This window comes from Macaca nemestrina, chromosome 18, assembly GCF_043159975.1.
Source record: "Macaca nemestrina isolate mMacNem1 chromosome 18, mMacNem.hap1, whole genome shotgun sequence".
Classification (NCBI taxonomy): Eukaryota; Metazoa; Chordata; class Mammalia; order Primates; family Cercopithecidae; genus Macaca; species Macaca nemestrina.
The window spans coordinates 3,867,425-3,888,060 of NC_092142.1; the positions used below are offsets into that span (position 1 = coordinate 3,867,425).

The 20,636-nt window shown below is 47.4% G+C and overlaps 1 protein-coding gene across 7 annotated transcripts in view; it reads left to right on the forward strand.

Moving 5' to 3' along the window:
- Nucleotides 1-1,532: 1,532 nt before the first annotated feature.
- Nucleotides 1,533-20,636, forward strand: part of LOC105467861 (clusterin associated protein 1) — a 42,721-nt gene continuing 23,617 nt past the window's right edge. For 3 of the 7 annotated variants that reach the window (XM_011717641.3, XM_071084008.1, XM_011717642.3), the window contains exons 1-6: nt 1,533-1,646; nt 6,241-6,352; nt 7,541-7,625; nt 9,461-9,640; nt 13,887-13,982; nt 17,391-17,474. In XM_011717641.3, coding sequence (XP_011715943.1) covers nt 1,625-1,646; nt 6,241-6,352; nt 7,541-7,625; nt 9,461-9,640; nt 13,887-13,982; nt 17,391-17,474 — 579 coding nt within the window. In that variant the 5' untranslated portion in view covers nt 1,533-1,624. Of the gene's footprint in view, nt 1,647-2,589; nt 2,897-6,240; nt 6,353-7,540; nt 7,626-9,460; nt 9,641-13,886; nt 13,983-17,390; nt 17,475-20,636 lie in introns of those variants that run through there. The other 4 variants (XM_024788507.2, XM_011717643.2, XM_024788508.2 and 1 more) reach the window with 4 other exon arrangements.

Genomic DNA, 20,636 nt, shown 5'->3' on the forward strand with positions numbered 1-20,636 from the left:
TTTTGTATATTTAGTAGCGATGGGGTTTCACCATGTGGACCAGGCTGCTCTTGAACTTCTGACCTCAGGTGATCCACCCGCCTCAGCCTCCCAAAGTGCTGGGATTACAGATGTGAGCCACCGCACCCGGCCTTGTGAAGCATCTTTTAAAATGTTTTCTCCATTCTCTAGACTGTTTCTTATTGAGTGTTGAGAGTTCTTTATACATTCTGAATACACGTTTCTTTATCATATATGTGTTTTGTGAATATTTTCTTCTAGACTGTGGCTTACCTTTTGTTTTTCTTAATAACACGTGAAGTAACATTTATGGGAGGCCATTGTTTTGGAGCAAGCTCCTGCACAAGGTACCAACGGACCAGACCAAACCAGAATGGAACCGCTAGTGCAAGGTGCCACGTAATCAAAGCGAACTTAGAGACAGGCCAGTGTGCCAAAACACAAAAGATTCACTGCAACCAACAGAAGGGGCCCTGTCCACCTAGGCTGGCATAAGGAAGCCCCCTCTGCTTTAACCCATACAAAGAAACGCATCTGAAATAACCTGATGCCAACCAATCGCTTTGTGCACTACGCTGTTTCCTTGTTCCTGCTCAAGCTACCTTACAAAACCCGGCTGCTGTGCCACGCCTGTCGGGGTATCTCCCCAGTTCACACATGGGGGGGGCCCTTTCCGGCCGCCTGCTGGCGCCCTCATGCAGACGCCGGGGCTTCCTTGACCCGCACGGCTCGCGCGGCTGTGGGCAGCTTTCCGGCCTGTTGAGAAGCCCGAGCCGTCTGCGCGTGCGCGAGACCCGGGCCTGGCCTGCCTCTGGCCGCCCATAGTGCTCCCGTCCTCCGCTCCACAACCGGATTCCGACGGCGAGCGCGCTGTGCCTTGGACCCGGGAAGGCCGGCTTCCTAAGTATAGTGCATTCTTTGTTTTTTTTTTTTTTTTTTTTGAGACAGAGTCTCGTTCTGTCGCCAGGCCGGAGTGGAGTGCAGTGGCGTGATCTCGGCTCACTGCAACCTCCACCTCCCGGGTTCAAGTAATTCTTCTGCCTCAGCCTCCCGAGTAGCTGGGATTACAGGTGTGCGCCACACACTTGGCTAATTTTTGTATTTTTTGGTAGAGACGGGGGTTTCGCCATGTTGGCCAGGTTGGTCTCTAACTCCTGACCTGAAGTGTCAGCCCGCCTCGGCATCCCAAAGTGCTGGGATTATGGGCGTGAGCCATCGCGCCCGGCCGAGTATCGTGCATTCTTTATAGAAATGAGGGGGAAATAAGCATTATGGGAAGCGCCTAGCGCAATGTCAAGCACATAGTAGGTACTTAGAGTCTGTCAGCCAGCGCGAAACGTCCGCAAAGCGTTTAAACACAGGCCCAGAAGCCGGGGAGCTTGCAGCCCCCATAGAAGCTGGGATCACCACGCCCTCTGCCCTAGACGTCTCAGGAGCGCCCTCTGCCCGCCCGCTCTCCCTGTACGCGTGCACGAACCGCGGCGCCTTCGCTTCCCTTCTTATTTGTCCCTGACCGTGCGCCGTCCAAGGGTCCTTTGGTTGCCATAGAGACCGGCGAGCGCTGGGCCTGTGAGCGCTGAGGGGCGAGCAGCTGCGACCCTGGGCTCCTGGGGACCTGAGCGTCATGTCTTTCCGCGACCTCCGCAGTAAGGCAGCCCCGCGCCCCTGTGACCTGCAGGTCTTCCAGAGAGTCAGGGCTCCCGCCTTCCGGGTCCCCTATGTAGGCGACCCCTGAGGCTTGCGCTGCCAGAGCCTCCTTTCGGGCCTCTGCGCCTCAAGGAACGCCTCTGACCCGCGGCTGCAACCCCGCCCAGTGCCCCAGGCCCTTCTTAGGCCATTTCTAGCCAGGATGGAAAGTTCTTTATCTGCCACTGGCCGCGTTTGGCTCAAAGCGCTCGAAATGTGGCTAGTGCAGATGAATAACTGAAATTTTAAGTGTAACTCATTTCTATTTGTGTAGCTGCATGCCGCTGTTAGCTACAGTATTGGAAAATGCATGGATAATTTAGAGACTTTTTTTTTTTTTTTTTTTTTTTTTTTTTTTTTTTTTTGACGCGGAGTCTTGCTCTGTGCCCCAGGCTGGGGTGCAGTGGCGCGATCTCGGCTCACTGCAAGCTCCGCTCCCCCGGGTTCACGCCATTCTGCTGCCTCAGCCTCCCGAGTAGCTGGGACTACAAGCGCCCGCCACCTCGCCCGGCTAATTTTCTTGTATTTTTAGTAGAGACGGGGTTTCACCGTGTTAGCCAGGATGGTCTCGATCTCCTGACCTCATGATCCGCCCGTCTCGGCCTCCCAAAGTGCTGGGATTACAGGCTTGAGCCACCGCGCCCGGCCTAGAGACTATTTTTTGAGTTGGGTTTGCTTAGCTCTTAGAAAACCGAACAGCAGGCCGGGCTTGGTGGCTCACGCCTGTAATTCCAGCACTTTGGGAGGCCGGGGCGGGCGAATCACCTGAGGTCGGGAGTTCGAGACCAGCCTGACCAACATGAAGAAACCCCGTCTCTACTAAAATTACAAAATTAGCCGGGGAGTGGTGGCGGGCGCCTGTAATCCCAGCTACTCGGGAGGCTGAAGCAGGAGAATCGCTTGAAGCCGGGAGGCGGAGGTTGCGGTGAGTCGAGATCGGACCATTGCACTCCAGCCTGGGGGACAAGAGCGAAACTCCATCTCAACCAACAAACGAACAAACAAAAACAAAAAACCCCAAACCAAAACAAAACAAAAAAACAGCAGCGAAACCGAGGAGAGGGGCTGGGTGATGATCATTGCAGCTAACATTTTTTGAGTTTTAACGATGTGCCAGGGTCCACTCTGTGTTATGTGCATTTCATTTTAATCATCTGAACAACTGTACCGCCTGCATCTGGAAGTGAGGAAACGGGCACAGAGAGGTCAGGTAACTTGAGCAGGTGACACAGGCGATAGGAGGTGGCACTGGGGATTGAATTCAGGTTGCCTGAACTCCAGACCTCCTGAACTCCGTCTGCATCCTTTCTGCAGGGCTGGTGAGGAGAAGGGAGCTCGAATTCCTTTGCTAAGAGGGTGGGGAAGTGGAAGAATGAGGCTAAGAGTGTTGGTTACGACCGGGCACAGTGGCTCACGCCTGTAATCCCAGCACTTAGGAAGACTGAGGCAGGCGGATCACTGAAGGTCAGGAATTCAAGACTAGCCTGGCCAACATGGTGAAACCCCGCCTCTGCTAAAAATTCAAAAAATTAGGGCATGGTGGCGCACACCTGTGGTCCCAGCTACTCGGGAAGCTGAGGCAGGAGAATTGCTTGATCCCTGGAGGCAGAAGTTGCAGTGAGCTGAGATCATACCACTGCTCTCCATCCTGGGCGACAAAGTGGAACTGTCTTAAAAAAAAAAAAAAAAAAAAAAAAAGGAATAGTAGATGATTGCCAATTTGGTGTGATCTTAGGGGTCTCTTAAAGAGTCAATTTTCTCAGCAAATTGCTGGTGCCTGAAATTTTACCATTAGAGATTACTCCTTTGGTTATGAATTGCTCTTTTCTACAATATAAAAATATCTAGGAAAACGCATTACCTTTTATTCATGCAGCCACTGAGCACCAGAGTGTGAATCCTGTCCTCTGGAGTTTGAAGGTTTTTGGTGGCCACACATCATACAGGATGAGTGTCTCCTCCCACATAGTTTTTAGAGAGGCCAGCACCCTGCCAGGGGACATAGAATGGGGTTTTGTTGGGAAGACCATACACGGAGATTTCAAAATATTTTGACCTTAAATTAATGCTCTGCAGTTGTGCGTTGTATGGTAAGGATCTTACTCAAATTAGTCTCTATTTTGACAATAACACTGCAACATTAACAGAACTTGACTAGTACCTAGTAGTCAGAAGTATTTAGGCAGTGCCTTACTGTGTGAAGGAAAGGCTGCTCTCTTGCCCAGGCTGGAGTGCAATGGTGTGATCTTGGCTCACTGCAACTTCTGCCTCCCAGGTTCAAGTGATTCTCCTGCCCCAGTCTCTTCAATATCTGGAATTATAGGTGCCCGCCACCACGCCCACCTAACTTTTGTATTTTTGTTTTTATTTATTTATTTATTTTTGAGATGGAATCTTGCTCTGTTGCCCAGGCTGGAGTGCAGTGATGCAATCTCGGCTCACTACAAGCTCCGCCTCCCGGGTTCACGCCATTCTCCTGCCTCAGCCTCCCGAGTAGCTGGGACTACAGGTGCCTGCCACCACACCTGACTAATTTTTTTGTATTTTTAGTAGAGACGGGGTTTCACCGTGGTAGCCAGGATGGTCTCGATCTCCTGACCTCATGATCCGCCCGCCTCGGCCTCCCAAAGTGCTGGGATTACAGGCGTGAGCCACGGTGCCCAGCAACTTTTGTATTTTTAGTAGAGGTGGGGTTTCACCATTTTAGCCAGGCTGGTCTTGAACTCCTGACCTCAGGTGATCTACCCTCCTCGGCTCCCAAAGTGCTGAGATTACAGGCATGAACCACCCGCGCCCGGCCTTTTTTTGTTTTTCTTTCTGAGACAGGGTCTCACTCTGTTACCCAGGCTGAAGTGCAGTCACATGATCTCAGCTCACTGCAACCTCCTAGGCTCAGGTGATCCTCACACCTCAGCCTGCTGAATAACTGGGACCACAGGCATGCACCACCACACCCAGCTATTTTTTTTTTAATCTCCATATTCACATTTCCCAGAAAACAGTTACAGAGTCCCTTTTGTGACTTTGCTGTTTCCTGTGCTCACACTTTTTCTTCCATTGTCTTGCGAAGTCTGACCTGACTTCCAGTACCCGGGTAGGTTATTTGTGAACACTGATGGACCATTTTGAACATGGATCTTCAAGAAGAGTGCAGACAGACCTTAAATAACCAGGAAGCACACTGAATGTAAATCTTGGTACATCATGGGAGCTCAACAATGTGGTGTTCATTTCCAAGTCTTGCTCTCTTGAAAGCACTAATGCTTTTCCCGAGGTGACCCCAACCTATGGATCAACAAGTATTAGTAATACTATTACTTAATCTGTTTTGTAATAAATCTAAACATGGTTGTGTAGTTCAACCACTGTATTTAAGATTTCCCTAAATACATGGCAACTGATCTTTAAAACATGTTATTTGGGTCCTATATGCTCACTAAAATTTAAAAAAAAGGACAACTCAGAAACATGAATGTTATCCTACCGATTCGCCTCAGAAATAACCACTGTTAACATTTTAAAATAATTTTTAATCAGCTGAATTTGAGTCAGACCACTGTTGACATTTAAAAATACTTTTTCTAGGCCGGGCGCGGTGGCTCAAGCCTGTAATCCCAGCACTTTGGGAGGCCGAGACGGGCGGATCACGAGGCCAGGAGATCGAGAGACGATCCCGGCTAACACGGTGAAACCCCGTCTCTACTAAAAAATACAAAAAAACTAGCCGGGCGAGGTGGCGGGCGCCTGTAGTCCCAGCTACTCGGGAGGCTGAGGCAGGAGAACGGCGTAAACCCGGGAGGCGGAGCTTGCAGTGAGCTGAGATCCGGCCACTGCACTCCAGCCTGGGTGACAGAGCAAGACTCCGTCTCAAAAAAAAAAAAAAAAAAAAAAACTTTTTCTAGGCCGGGCGCAGTGGCTCACGCCTGTAATCCCAGCACTTTGGGAGGCCAAGGCGGGCGGATCATGAGGTCAGGAGATCGAGACCATCCTGGCAAACACAGTGAAACCCCGTCTCTACTAAAAATACAAAAAAAATTAGCTGGGCGTGGTGGCGGGCACCTGTAGTCCCAGCTACTCCGGAGGCTGAGGCAGGAGAATGGCATGAACCTGGGAGGCGGAGCTTGCAGTGAGCCGAGATCAGGCCACTGCACTCCAGCCTAGGCGACAGAGCGAGACTCCGTCTCAAAAAAAAAAAAAAAAGATAAAAAGATAAAAATACTTTTTCTTCATGACATTTTATAAGGACAGGTGTTTCTTACTTTTAGCAGTAAAAAGAAATGAGATATTAAAGAGATGAAATTCACAGCTAATCCCTCAATTCTATTTTCATGTATAGCCATCTACTTCTCCCATTGAACTTACATGCTTTTTAGGTAGCATTTTTGGTATTTTAAATTTTATCTCTTTTTTATGTTCCCTTGTAGAAAGTTGACAGATAATCCCTAAAGCTGTCAATAGATTGGCAATAAGAAGGAAAAGTAAAGACAATATCTAAGTTAACAAGTAGTTGCTATGTGACGGGGAACTGAATGAATTATATTTTTCCCTGGACAGATTTCACAGAGATGATGAGAGCCCTGGGATACCCTCGACATATTTCTATGGAAAATTTCCGTACACCCAATTTTGGACTTGTATCTGAAGTGCTTCTCTGGCTTGTGAAAAGGTTAGAACTGCACTTTATTGATGTCTAAGAGTGAATACTGGATTTTGTTAGTCACCTAGAAAACAGGACATAGTTGTGACGCTGCAAAAGGAAGAGTTGTTTGAGTTTGACAGACCCAATTGTAATCTGTTGAAACGTAGCTGTGGCTGGGCACAGTGGCTCGTTCCTATAATCCCAGCACTTTATAATCTCAGGAATTCGAGACCAGCCTGGTCAACATAGCACGACCCTGTCTCCACGCACAAAAGAACAATTAGCTGAGCGTGGGTGGTGCACACTCATAGTTCCAGCTACTCAGGAGGCTGAGGCAGGAGGATCACCTGATCCTGGGAGTTTGAGGCTGCAGTGCCACTGATCATGCTACTGCACACCAGCCCGGGCAGATTGAGACTGTGTCTCAAAAAAAAAAAAAAAAAAAAAAATCAGTGGAGTTTAAAAAATGCTGTGGGAGAGGGAAATATACCAGGAAGTGGTGAAAGGAGACTGACTATTCCTCAGTAGGGTGCTGGGACAGGCTGCTCTTCAGCCCCTCACTGCAGAGTGACAGGGGCCTTTTTGCACGTTCTAATCAATACAGTTGATTAGAAATAATGTAGGTTTCTTTTTCTGTGAAAAATTGAATATGATATATGATTCAGGGTTGGCAGCTTTTTCTGTTAAGGACCAGATAATAAACATTTTACCTTTGCTAAACATAAAATTAAGAGACTGCATACGATCTCTATTGCCTCTTCTTTTTATTAAAATGTAAAAAGAGTTCTTAGTTTGGAGGCTGTACAGGTTGGAGGCTGCAGTCTGCTGACCCCTGGTATCAATACCTTGCAGAAAATAACTTCGTCAACTCTGCTGCTGCTTAGAGCTGACTAATCAGCCCTAGTACTGCTCTGAGTCAAGGGCCGTCAGCCAGGGTAGCAGTTCTGATTAGTTTCATGACATGTTGAGGTCTGAGAGAGATTTAATTTTATAAGCTGAGACCCACATTTAGTTTTTGAAATCTTTTGTTCTTAGGTGGGGATTTGCTCCCTTGGTATTTTGGTTTTACTTTTGAAGTTTGCATTGATCTTACTATCACACTTGGGGACTTGGAGAGCTTTGTTCCAGACCCCTTGTCCTCTCAGTTGCCCACATTCTCTTTAGTGGACTTTCTCCTTGGTTAACCTGTGCTCTCTCCTCTTATCTCTCTGATAGGTATGAGCCCCAGACTGACATCCCGCCTGACGTGGACACTGAACAGGACCGAGTTTTCTTCATTAAGGCAATTGCCCAGTTCATGGTTAGTGGACACTTATTTTGTGGAGTTGTAAAATTAAGTAAACTAGAAAGGATGACTCCTCGTTAGGGCTACTTTGAAACTGAGTAATTGAATTTTTCTTTCTTTTTTTTTTTTGAGATGGAGTCTCATTCTCTCGCCCAGGCTGGAGTGCAGTGGTGCAATCTTGGCTCACTGCAACCTCCACCTCCTGGGGGGTTCTCCTGTCTCAGCCTCCTGAGTAGCTGAGATTACAGGCACACGCCACCACACCTGGCGAATTTTTGTGTTTTTAGTAGAGACTGGGTTTCACCATGTTGGCCAGACTGGTCTCAAACTCCCATCCTCACGTGATCCACCTGCCTTGGCCTCCCAAAGTGTTGGGATTACAGATGTGAGCCACCACATGCCTGGCCTGAGTTTGCCTTCTAAAACCATTCCATTGCTGGGTTTCTGTGGCGCCGTTTCACCAGCGAAGTTCTTTTTGTTTGTTTGTCTTTTAATTCATTATTTGTTAAGAATTTTGTTTATACCAGGCATGGTGGCTCATGCCTGTAATCCCAGCACTTTGGAAGGCTGAAGCAGGCGGATCACGAGGTCAGGAGATTGAGACCATCCTGGCTAACCACTAAAAATACAAAAAATTAGCTGGGTGTGGTGGTGGGTGCCTGTAGTCCCAATTACTTGGGAGGTTGAGGTGGGAGAATGATGTGAACCCGGGAGGCGGAGCTTGCAGTGAGCTGAGATCACACCACTGCACTCCAGCCTGGGCAAAAGAGCGAGACTCCATCAAAAAAAAAAGAATTTTCTTTCTTTATTTTTGAATAGGTAACATATTTCGTGGCTCACAGATTGAAAGTAGGCTGGGTTTGGTTGTTCATGCCTATAATCCTAGCACTTTAGCAGGCCAAGGTGGGAGGATAGCTTGAGTCCAGGAGTTTGAGAACAGCCTGGGTGATGTAGTAAGATCCTGTCTCTACAAAAAATAAATTAAAAAAAAGTTAGGTGGGTCTGGTGACATGTGCCTGTAGTCTCAGTTACTTGGGAGGCTGAGGTGGGAGGATTGCTTGAGCCCGGGAGGTTGAAGCCGCAGTGAGCCATGATCATGTCATTGCACTCCAGCCCAGGTGACAGAGTGAGACCCTATCTTTAAAAAAATAAATTAATTAATTACAAACATTATGTAACAAAATGGAGTAAAATGACTTTCTACACTATCTGTCCTGGGCCGAGTTCTATTCCAAATAATCACTATTTTAAATCTCTTCCAGAGTGTGTGTGTGTGTGTGTATCTGCAAATAAAAATATTTTTTTCCTTTATTTTAAACAAATGGTACTGTATACTACTTGATGTACTTACTGTACACTACAAGGTGTTTAGCATCTTGTTTTACTTAGTGGTATATTTTAGAGAACTTTCCAAATACATATAGAATTTCCTCATTCTGTTTATACCTGAGTGGTAATGTTTGCATGGATATGCCATAATTTATGTAATTTATATAGGTAGGCTTTTAGGTTGTCTCAAGCTTTGCTGTTTGAAACAGTGCTATAACAAGTACCCTGTACATCTCATTTTGTTTTTGTTTGAGTGTGTCCCTAGAATAAGTTCTTAGATTTGGAATTGCTGGATCAAAAGATATGTGCATTTGTAATTTTGGCGTCTTTTACCAAGTTGCTTTCCATCAAGATTGTCCTAGTTTATATACCCACTCACAATGTTTGAGTCACTTGAATGCTTACTCTTATTAGGTTGTATCCCAGTTGTCAGCAGAGGCATTTTCAACTTACCTACATGGGATTTGGTTTAGACATTACATGGAAAGGGCCCTCAACTTTTTTTTTTGGTCTAAAAATAGGCCACCAAGGCACATATAAAACTCAACACTAAGAAGCTTTATCAAGCAGATGGGTATGCAGTAAAAGAGCTGTTGAAGATCACATCTGTCCTTTATAATGCTATGAAGACCAAGGGGATGGAGGGCTCTGAAATAGTAGAGGAAGATGTCAACAAATTCAAGTTTGATCTTGGCTCAAAGGTAAGGACAACGAAAGCCTTGTAGTGAGCGATGGAGCATTGATTTCTTGAACTCTGAAATGGAAGGAGTCTGATACAGCTCCGCTGCTTTTCTTCCTCCTCAACTGAGGGCAGTTTGTCAGTTTTGTGCTCATCAGCGTTTGGATAAAGGCAAATTCACAATCCAGTAATTCAACTATTTATTAAAAGCTTAGTATTTGTCAGGTAGCATTCAAGCACTGGGGATACAGTTGTGGACAAAAAGGACAGAAATCACGTGTTTCTGCTCTTTAGTTGGAGGAGTCAGACTGTGAACAATAATGTAAGAGGTATGGAAGGTCAGATGCAGTGCAGTCTACGGAGAATAATAAGCTGGGATGGGGATGGACGCTGCCCGGGGTGATCTTAAATAGGGCGATCAGGAAGGCCTCATAGATTGGATGGTGTTTCCAGCAGAGATCTGAGGGAGGGAAAGAGTGAGTTGTGCAGTTGGCGGGTGGCGACAGGGTGTCTCAGGATGAGAATTTGTTTGGGGCTGGGTGCGGTGACTCACTTCTGTAAGCCAAGCGTTTTGGGAGGCTGAGGTGGGAGGATCCTTTGAGGCCAAGAGTTCGAGACCAACCTGGGCAACATAGTGAGATGCCATTTTTACCAAATAAAGAAGAGAATTAGCAAGGTGTGGTGGTGCACACCTGTGGTCCCAGCTGCTCAGGAGGCTAAAGTGAGAGGATCTCTTGAGCCCAGGCAGTCGAGCCATGTTCAGGCCACTGCTCTCCAGCCTAGGCAACAGAACGAGACCTTATCTGGGGGGTAAAAAAAAAGAATGTGTTTTGTGTGTTTGAGAAAAAGCAAGGAGGCAATGTGATGAGGGTTGGGAGTGACAGACCCTCTAGTGCCTGGGAAGCCCCTGGAAAGCCTTTGCCTTTGCCTCTGAGGTGGGAATTATTGGGAACCAAGCAGAATCTTCTGTGCTTATTTCCCATCCAAAGGGTTGCTCTGGCTGCTGAGCTGCCATCAGACTGAAGCGGGAGGCAGGACTGGAAGCAGCGAACCTGTTTGAAGAGTGAGGGGTGACCATGGCTTTGAGCAGAGTGGTGGTGGGAGAGGCGCTGTCAGGTGTCAGGGAGCCACTGCAGCAGCAAGCCAGAAATAAGGGTTAAGCCTTTAGTTAAGCCCAAGGCCTCAGAGCAGGAGACCTAGGAAAGAAGGCCCCGGGGCTGGGAATGCACCTAGGAGCGTGGCCACGCGGGGTGCCTGAAACCACAGTGTGCTGGCCGAGCTCCAAGTCTGGTGCAGGGAAGAAAGCTTCCCCTGTGAGGCCTGCTAGGTGAGGCCTTGTCATTGTCTATGGTTGGGCTTGAAAAGTCACACATAGATGTTTAGTTTTGTTTTGTTTTGTTTTGAGACAGAGTTTCACTCTGTTGCCCAGGCTGGAGTACAATGGCACGATCTTGGCTCACTGCGCCTCCGCTTCCCAGGTCCAAGAGATTCTCCTGCCTCAACCTCCTAAGTAGCTGGGATTACAGGTGCACACCACCATGCCCGGCTAATTTTTTTTTTTTTTTCTTTTTTTGAGATGGAGTTTCACTCTTGTTCCCCAGGCTGGAGTGCAATGGCACGATCTCAGCTCACCGCAGTGTCTGCCTCCCAGGTTCAAGTGATTCTCCTGCCTCAGCCTCCTGAGTAGCTGAGATTACAGGCATGCGCCACCACGCCCGGCTAATTTTGTACTTTTAGTAGAGTCAGGGTTTCTCCATGTTGGTCAGGCTGGTTTGAATTCCCGACCCTGGTGATCCACCCGCCTCAGCCTCCCAAAGTGCTAGGATTACAGGCATGAGCCACTGCGTCCGGCCTTGTATTTTTTTTTTTTTTAAGTAGAGATGGGGTTTCCCCATGTCAGCCAACTAGTCTCAAACTCCTGACCTCAGGTGATCTGCCTGCCTCGGCCTCCCAAAGTGCTGGGATTATAGGCGTGAGCCACTGTGCCTGGCCTCATACATGGGTTTTTATTTTTTTTTTTGTTTTTTTGTTTTTTTTTGAGACGGAGTCTCGCTCTGTCGCCCAGGCTGGAGTGCAGTGGCCAGATCTCAGCTCACTGCAAGCTCCGCCTCCTGGGTTCACGCCATTCTCCTGCCTCAGCCTCCCGAGTAGCTGGGACTACAGGCGCCCGCCACCTCGCCCGGCTAGTTTTTTGTATTTTTTTTAGTAGAGACGGGGTTTCACCGTGTTAGCCAGGATGGTCTCGATCTCCTGACCTCGTGATCCGCCCATCTCGGCCTCCCAAAGTGCTGGGATTACAGGCTTGAGCCACCGCACCCGGCCACACATGGGTTTTTAACCAGGAGCGACACTTGTCAGCAGAAGTGTCTAGAGATTGAGGCATATTTTGATGGTAGATCTCATGGGATGAGGCGTGGGTTGAGAGTAAGCCAGGTGCTACAGGCAAGGTCTTGGGGCAGCCGTGTGGCAGAGCTTGCAGAGCTCGTGGGTGTGTTCCACCTCTGTGCTGTACTCTACAGGAACCACTGGCCACATGTGGCGAGCACAACTGAGGAACTGAGTTGAGTTCTGCATTTTCTTTAATTTGTAAGTAATTTAAGTGAAAATAGCCACATGTGGCTAGTGGTTACTATATTAGACATCACTGCTCTGAAGTTTTTTATGTGAGCCCCTGAAAGGATGAAGTTGCCATGTACTGAAGCAGAGACGGTTCTGGACATGCTTCATTTGCCACGCCCATTGGCTGTCCGGGTGGAGATGGTGCGCAGGTAGCTAGTATGTGAGACTAGAGCCCAGGGAAAGCCCAGGCTGGATCTGGGAACTGGGGGAGGAATCAGCACACAGATGGTATTAAAGCCGTGTGGGTAGGAGCAGAGCCAGCAGAAAAGACAGGGGGTCCCGGGACGACACTGACTCCCTCCAGTGTTGAGAAGCAGAGAAGGTGACAGACTCCTGCAAAGAAGTTTGGGGATGTGCTGCTCGGAAGGGAGAAAAGCAGCTAGAGCCAGAGCAGGCGGGATCCTGGAGGACTAAGGAAGAGGGAAGCAAGCTATCAAAGCCATCAGCTGCGAATGAAGAGGGAGAGTTGTTGCTAGTGGGTTGAAAATGAGAGCCAGAACGTGGGGATTAGTTGTCCAGGAGAGAGGGAGAGTGAGCAGAGCAGGGAGACGTTTATGTTTGGGCTCATTAGAAGAGTTAGCATATTCCAGGAAGAGGGGGGTGACACGCGCATCCTAAAAAGCCTGTGCAAAGGGATCGGTGCTAAATCCTCACTGTGCTTGTCATCGCCTTCCTGGCAACAGCCGCCCCTCTGTGGAGCCCAGAACCATTGTAAGTCCTTAGTGGGTGCCACCCCATTTGAGCCTCTCCAAGCCTGTGGAGGAAAGTCTGAGGCAGAGAAGGAGGACAGGGGGGTACAAAACACAGGCTGTCAGGCTGCTGCAAGAGGATGTGTGTCCCTCAGGCTGTCCCTTCATGTGGTCACTCTGCTGCTGCCGGACACCCTCTACTGTGACAGAGTCCAAGTAGGAGGCATGTGGTCTTTCTCCCAGCTATGCCCTCCTGGTTGGGGCTTCAGTTTGATGTGACATTAGGTTTTTTGGAGAGACCTAAGCATCCTGAAATTGGTCTCTTTAGTACTTAGATGATCATTTCTTGAGTGTGTGTCCTGAAGCTTGTGAGCGTGTGACTGGGGAAGCACATGTTTGTGGTCACGTGTCCCAACCAAAGGTAGGAGCTGACATGAACAGGTTGGTGGTTAAATGCATGTTAAAAATCTGTGGCTGGCTGGGCGCGGTGGCTCACGCCTGTGATCCCAGCACTTTGGGAGGCCGAGGTGGGTGGATCACCTGAGGTCAGGAGTTAAAGACCAGCCTGACCAACATGGAGAAACCCTGTCTCTACTAAAAATACAAAATTAGCCAGGCGTGGTGGCACATACCTGTAATCCCAGCTACTTGGGAAGCTGAGGAAGGAAAATTACTTGAACCTGGGAGGTAGAGATTGCGGTGAGCCAAGATCGTGCCATTGCACTCCAGCCTCGGAAACAAGAGCGAAACTCCGTCCATCTCAGAAAAAAAAAAAAGAAAGAAATCTATGAGTGGCTGAACATGGTGGTTCTGCCTGTAATCCCAACACTTTGGGAGGCTGAGGTAGGAGGGTCACTTGAGGCCAGGAGTTAGAGAGCAGCCTGGGTAACATAGCCAAGACCCTGTCTCTATTAAAAAAATCTGTTGCTGAGGGTTCTGTTTTTGTTATTTTCCTTCCAGATTGCAGATTTGAAGGCAGCCAGGCAGCTTGCGTCTGAAATCACCTCCAAAGGAGCATCTCTATATGACTTGCTTGGCATGGAAGTAGAGTTGAGGGTAAGCATTCCAATACTCCTTAACTATGCAGATTTTCTCTTCAAGGTTTTCTTTTTCAATTCTGTTTCTCCCTTTTCAGTTCTGATTTAATGAAATACACCTGGTTGAATGAGCAACTATGTGGAAAGGTGATACAGGATGTTAGCTGCCCTTCCTGCTTCTGGTGGGCACTGGTCTACATTCATTCATTCATTTATTTGAGACAGAGTCTCGCTCTGTCACCCAGGCTGGAGTGCAGTGGTGTGATCTCGGCTCACTGCAAGCTCCGCCTCTTGGGGTCACACCATTCTCCTGCCTCAGCCTCCCGAGTAGCTGGGACTATAGGCGCTGCCACCACGCCCGGCTAATTTTTCTGTATTTTTAGTAGAGAGAGGGTTTCATCATGTTAGCTAGGGTGGTCTTGATCTCCTGACCTCGTGATCCGCCTGTCTGGGCCTCCCAAAGTGCTGGGATTACAGGCATGAGCCACCGTGCCCAGCACTGATCTACCTTTAACTTCTCGTTTAGGAGTGGCAGCTCCATGGCATGTGACTGAGCTGTCCTTGTTGTGCCCTGGCAGACTTTGTTGGTCATGATGCTTTTTTCTGGTGTACCCTGCTTCAGCATTGTTCTCAAAAATGATCTTCTGAGATTGCAGTTCCCAGACCTTGCTATCCAGTGCAAACACCTGGGAACCTCTAAAGACTTCTGAAGCCTGGCTTTCACTCTGGGTTCCTTGTTATGGAATGTGACCTGGGCACTGGGAGTTTTCAGATTCTCCCGGGTGATTCTAACAGCAGAGTTTGGGACCAGCGATCTTGGTGTCACTTCTAGTCAGCTGAAGTTGATGTTGCAATGCAGAGTGATTTGATTTGCAATCCTTGTTGCAGCCAATGCCAGCCAAGAAGTATGTGCCATCACCTACATTTAAGCAGCTGTTTAAGAGTAGAGTGGTGTTTATTTTTTATTTTTTAAATTTTGTTATTTTTTTGAGACGGTCTCACTCAGTTGCCCAGGCTGGAGTGCAGTGGCTCAATCTCGGCTCACTACAGCCTCCGCCTCCCAGGTTCAGGTGATTCTCCTTCCTCAGCCTCCCGAGTAGCTGGGATTACAGATGTGTGTCACCACGCCTGGCTAATTTTTGTATTTTTAGTAGAGACAGGGTTTCATCATGTTGGCCAGGCTGGTCTCAAACTTCTGATCTCAAGTGATTCGCCTTCCTCAGCTTCCCAAAGTGCTGGGATTACAAGCGTGAACCCGTGCGTCTGGCCTAGAGTGGAGCAGTGTTTAATCCTTACCTGTAAAGATTTATGGCATTTGGGCTGGGCACGGTGGCTCACGCCTGTAATTCTAGCACTTTGGGAGGCCGAGGTGGGCGGATCACGAAGTCAGGAGATCGAGACCATCCTGGCTAATACAGTGAAACCCCGTCTCTACTAAAAATACAAAAAAATAGCCAGGCGAGGTGGTGGGCGCCTGTAGTCCCAGCTGCTGGGGAGGCTGAGGCAGGAAAATGGCGTGAACCCGGGAGGCGGACCTTGCAGTGAGCGGAGATCATGCCACTGCACTCCAGCCTGGGCGACAGAGCAAGACTCTGTCTCCAAAAAAAAAAAAAAGATTTATGGCACTTGAAGCATATGTGCTCAATCTACTGCTTTAAAATTAAATGAATTTCTTTCATTCACTTCCTATCAGGAATGCCATCCATGGCTTCTCTCTCTCACTGCCTTGCCTATGTTTGGCATACCCTGGGAGCAAACCGGAAGTGGAAGTCTGGGGAAGAGGGGCTTAGGTGCCAGGTTGCTATGTCTGCTTATCATATATTGACCTGTCAGTTGCCACCCAATGAAGTGTGGTTGGCAGAATGAAACTGCCACTGACATCTGCTAGCTAATTCAGATGATGAATAAGGCACCTCCAGGCTTTCCCCTGTTCTGTTTGTAGTGCAGTGGTGTACATATGTCTGTGTGTGTCCCTAAGAGATCCAGAGACAGGAGCTGGACACTTGCTGATTGCCACTAGAGCTGTGGCATCATTGTGAGACTTCACTTCCATCCCACAGGGACTCTTTCAGCACCATCCTGTAAAGAATGATGAAGTAACCAGTGGCAGAACTGTTCCCAAGGAAACCAAGAGAGACCCTGAATGTAGTACTTTTCAAACTCTGTATGTAGTCATGATCCGAGGAAGAGCCCCTATCCAATGTTTGTTTTTCTTTCATTCAGTAAACATTTACTGAGGTGCAGCCCCAGCCACAGGCAAGGCACTGAGTTCTGCCTCCTTGACTAAGTCCTCACCCTGCCCTCAGCCGTTCCCACCAGCGTGTGCAGGTGCACCGTGGAAGAAAGGAAGCACAAGACGAGTTTTGACACAGTGCTCTAGGAACCTTGTCTTACTCCATTCAGGCTGCCGTCACAAAACACAATAAGCTGAGTGTGACTTGTAAATAACAGATTTCTTTCTCACAGTTCTGGAGATTGGGAAGTTCTAGATGAAAGCACTAACAGATTCAGTGTCTGGCGAGGGCATGTTCCCAACAGATGTTGCCTTGTTGCTGATTCCTCACATGGCAGCAGGGGTGAGGGATCTCCCCAGGGTTTCTCTTATGAGCTAATCACCTACTAAAGGCCTCACCTCTTAACATCATCACATTGTGGGTTAGAGTTTCAACATATGAATTTTGGAGTCACGCAAATATTGTCTATAGCAAGCCTCATAACTATATCCACATTAAAATCCCATGTCTCAGAAGTTTTCAGCACTGATGTGAGAGTCACGGATGTCTCCCTTGATTGGTTAATGGTTCATGCTAGGGGCAGGGCCATGGTAACTGTTCTTGTCGGTTGTGTTTGTTAGCGATAGGCAACTGAGAGGGACTTCGTCCTAAGAAAGATTATAGAGGCTGGCAGGGGATCCTGACAGCAAGTTGAACTGTACTTAGTTTGGGCGTCACTGGACAGAATGCAGGTAAAGAAGCAAATTTGGGGCTGGGCACAGTGGCTCATGCCTGTGATCCTAGCACTTTGGGAGGCCAAGGAATGTGGATCACTTGAGCCTAGGAGTTTGAGACCAGCCTGGGCAACATAGTGAGACCCTATCTCTCTTAAAAAAAAAAAAAAGAAGAAGAAGAAGCAAGTAAATTTGGAAGAAAAAATAATGGATGCTAAATTCAGTTTTGCTCATAGAGTTGGGGTCACATGGGCCTCTGGCTGAAAAGGAGGATCTTGAGCTCTGGAGAGAGGCTGGGTAGGCACTTAGATGATGGAAGACATTATAGGAGGTGATGGTGGAAGTGTTTTTGCATCAGAGATTCACGTTGTAATGAAACTTTGGAGAATCAGTCCATAAGGCACGTCTAGATCTAGGAATACTGATTTTGAGAACTCCTTTTCTGAAAATATTTGTAAATGATTTTTACCGTTTCCCTAGGAAATGAGAACAGAAGCCATTGCCAGACCTCTGGAAATAAATGAGACTGAAAAAGTGATGAGAATTGCAATAAAAGAGATTTTGGTAAGATAACTTTGCTTTTATATAATGTTTTTAATGCCTGGGATTCAAAAATACTGATTTCTTGCCCGTACAAGACAGAACAAGCTAGACTTAGTAACGAGGGATGTGTTAGTGGGGAAATGAAAAACTCAGAGGACATTCGAGCATACCTAGGTCACTTGCTATCATTTTTTCCCCTCATTATAAATAAAAACAACTTCTCATGTTGTTAAAAATTCATCAGTTTCAGTAATTTGATAATTTTCAGTTATTCAAGAATTTTAATAAATAATGTTCTATTTTATTTTGTTTAACCAATTCCTCACTGCTTAGTATTTAAATTATTTCAGGGTTTTCTAAATTCCAGACAGCACTGTAATAAGTAGAAGGATCACCATTGTTTACTGCCCACCCACATCAGTTATCCTCTCCTCTAAAGGAGTCAGTTGGAAGGCAGATCATGAGGGTGACTTTAGACTCAGATTGCTTGGGTTTGAATTCCACTGTGTGATCTTAGGCAAGTTACTTAACCTTTCTGTGCCTCATTTTCCTCATCTGTAAAATAGCAAGAACTGCATTCCCAACTGTGTGGGGTCCTTATAAGTATTAATCACGACAGGGCATATCAAGCCTCGTCTCTAATGCACAATAGATATTCAGGCATCATTGATGATTTCTTTTACTCAGTAGACACAGATGGGGGCCCCTGTGTACATTCAGAGTAGGCATAGAACAAGAATTTGCTATGAGTTATACAAAATTCTAAAAATCATAGGTTTTTAAAAATATATCATTCTTTTGTCATTAAACTGTAGTGACCCCTGGGTAGCCCAGCCCAGGAAGTCAGAGCCTCACAGGGGGAGAAGGGCACCACAGCCCTGGTTTGGAGGTTGGTGACAGATAGGCAGATGGATCAGATAAGTAAAAATATGGTAATAGCCGGGCGCGGTGGCTCACGCCTGTAATCCCAGCACTTTGGGAGGCCGAGACGGGCGGATCACAAGGTCAGGAGATCGAGACCACGGTGAAACCACGTCTCTACTAAAAATACAAAAAATTAGCTGGGCGCGGTTGTGGGCGCTTGTAGTCCCAGCTACTCGGGAGGCTGAGGCAGGAGAATGGCGTGAACCCGGGAGGCGGAGCTTGCAGTGAGCCGAGATCGCGCCACTGCACTCCAGCCTGGGCGACAGAGCGAGACTCCGTCTCAAAAAAAAAAAAAAATATATATATGGTAATGGCCGGGCGCGGTGGCTCAAGCCTGTAATCCCAGCACTTTGGGAGGCCGAGACGGGCGGATCACGAGGTCAGGAGATGGAGACCATCCTGGCTGACACGGTGAAACCCCGTCTCTACTTTAAAAATACAAAAAACTAGCCGGGCAAGGTGGCGGGCGCCTGTAGTCCCAGCTACTCGGGAGGCTGAGGCAGGAGAATGGCGTAAACCCGGGAGGCGGAGCTTGCAGTGAGCTGAGATCCGGCCACTGCACTCCAGCCTGGGTGACAGAGCGAGACTCCGTCTCAAAAAAAAAAAAAAAAAAAAAAAAAAAAAAAAATGGTAATGATAACGAAGCCACGTTCCTCACTGTTGTAGAAAAAAGTCACAAAAATGTCACAAAAATGGAAAGAGAGAAAATTAGAGTGAACCTGAAATTGGAGGTGTTGGTTAAATGCATAGTTTTCAATATATAGATAGATATAGGAATAAATTTTGATATGCATGTATGTACATTTAAGGAATTACATACACATGTATATAAGTATGTTTTATTTGTATACATACACATAGACACACCCACACTCATACATTTCTTAGCTCTGAGCACACCTAGCACCTGGCTTAATACCATTCTCCACCAAAAGGAACCAGAACTCTTAGGGGTGAATGGCTGATTCCAGAGTTGGGCAGGAGCAGTACAAGAGAGTAAGGAAGAGCTCAAAGGAGGAAAGGGAGCTGTTGCAAGCATGCAGAGGTCAACTTGAGTGGGCCTCTCCTGGCCAAAGTAAGGACAACTTAAGCATCAAAATAAGTTAGAATAATTAATTTTATGGCATAATAGAATGAAATAGGAAACCATGAGTTCTCACTGACATAAAAAAAAATGAGGCCGGGCGCGGTGGCTCACACCTGTAATCCCGGCACTTTATGAGGCCGAGGCGGGCAGATCACGAGGTCAGGAGATCGAGACCATCCTGGCTAACACGGTGAAACCCCGTCTCTACTAAAAATGCAAAAAATTAGCTGGGCGTGGCGGCGGGCGCCTGTAGTCCCAGCTACTCAGGAGGCTGAGGCAGGAGAATGGTGTGAACCCGGGAGGCGGAGCTTGCAGTGAGCCGAGATCATGCCACTGCACTCCAGCCTGGGTGACTGAGCGAGACTCCATCTCAAAAAAAAATAAAGAATATTGGAAGCTGAGGAGGAGCAGGTCATTCACACAGTTTCAAAGTAGCTTTCCACAAAGTACTTTTTTTTTTTTTTTTTTTCCTGAGACAGAGTCTTGCTCTGTTACCTAGGCTGGAGTGCAGTGGCACAACCTCAGCTCACTGCAACCTCTGCCCCTGAGGTTCAAGTGATTCTCATGCCTTAGCCTTCTGAGTAGCTGGGATTACTGGGGCACACCACCACACCTGGCTAATTTTGTATTTTTGTTTTATTTTATTTATTTATTTATTTTTGAGACGAAGTCTTGCTCTGTCGCCCAGGCTGGAGTGCAGTGGTGCCATCTCAGCTCACTGCAACCTCTGCCTCCTGGGTTCAAGCAATTCTTGTGCCTCGACCTCCCGAATAGCTGGAATTATAGGCATGTGCCACCATACCCAGCTAATCTTTGTTTTTTTTTTTAGTGGAGATGGGGTTTTGCCATGTTTGGCCAGGCTTGTTTCAAACTCCTGACTTCAGGTTATCCGCCCACCTTGACCTCTCAAAGTGCTAGGATTACAGGCATGAGCCACTGTGCCTAGCCCATAGAGTAGTTATTAATTACAGAGGGGAAAAGAGTTGCTTCTCAGGGAGAAGCCTGTCAGTCACCCCCTTAATCAAGTGATCAAAGTGAAGATTATCGTTGTAGAACAAATCAAAATGATGCACGCCTGGTAGGATGCAGTCACTTCTGAGTATTCCTGCCAACAATGCATATCTGACTCTAATGAGACAAAGCCAAATTGAGGGGCATTCTACAGATTAAGC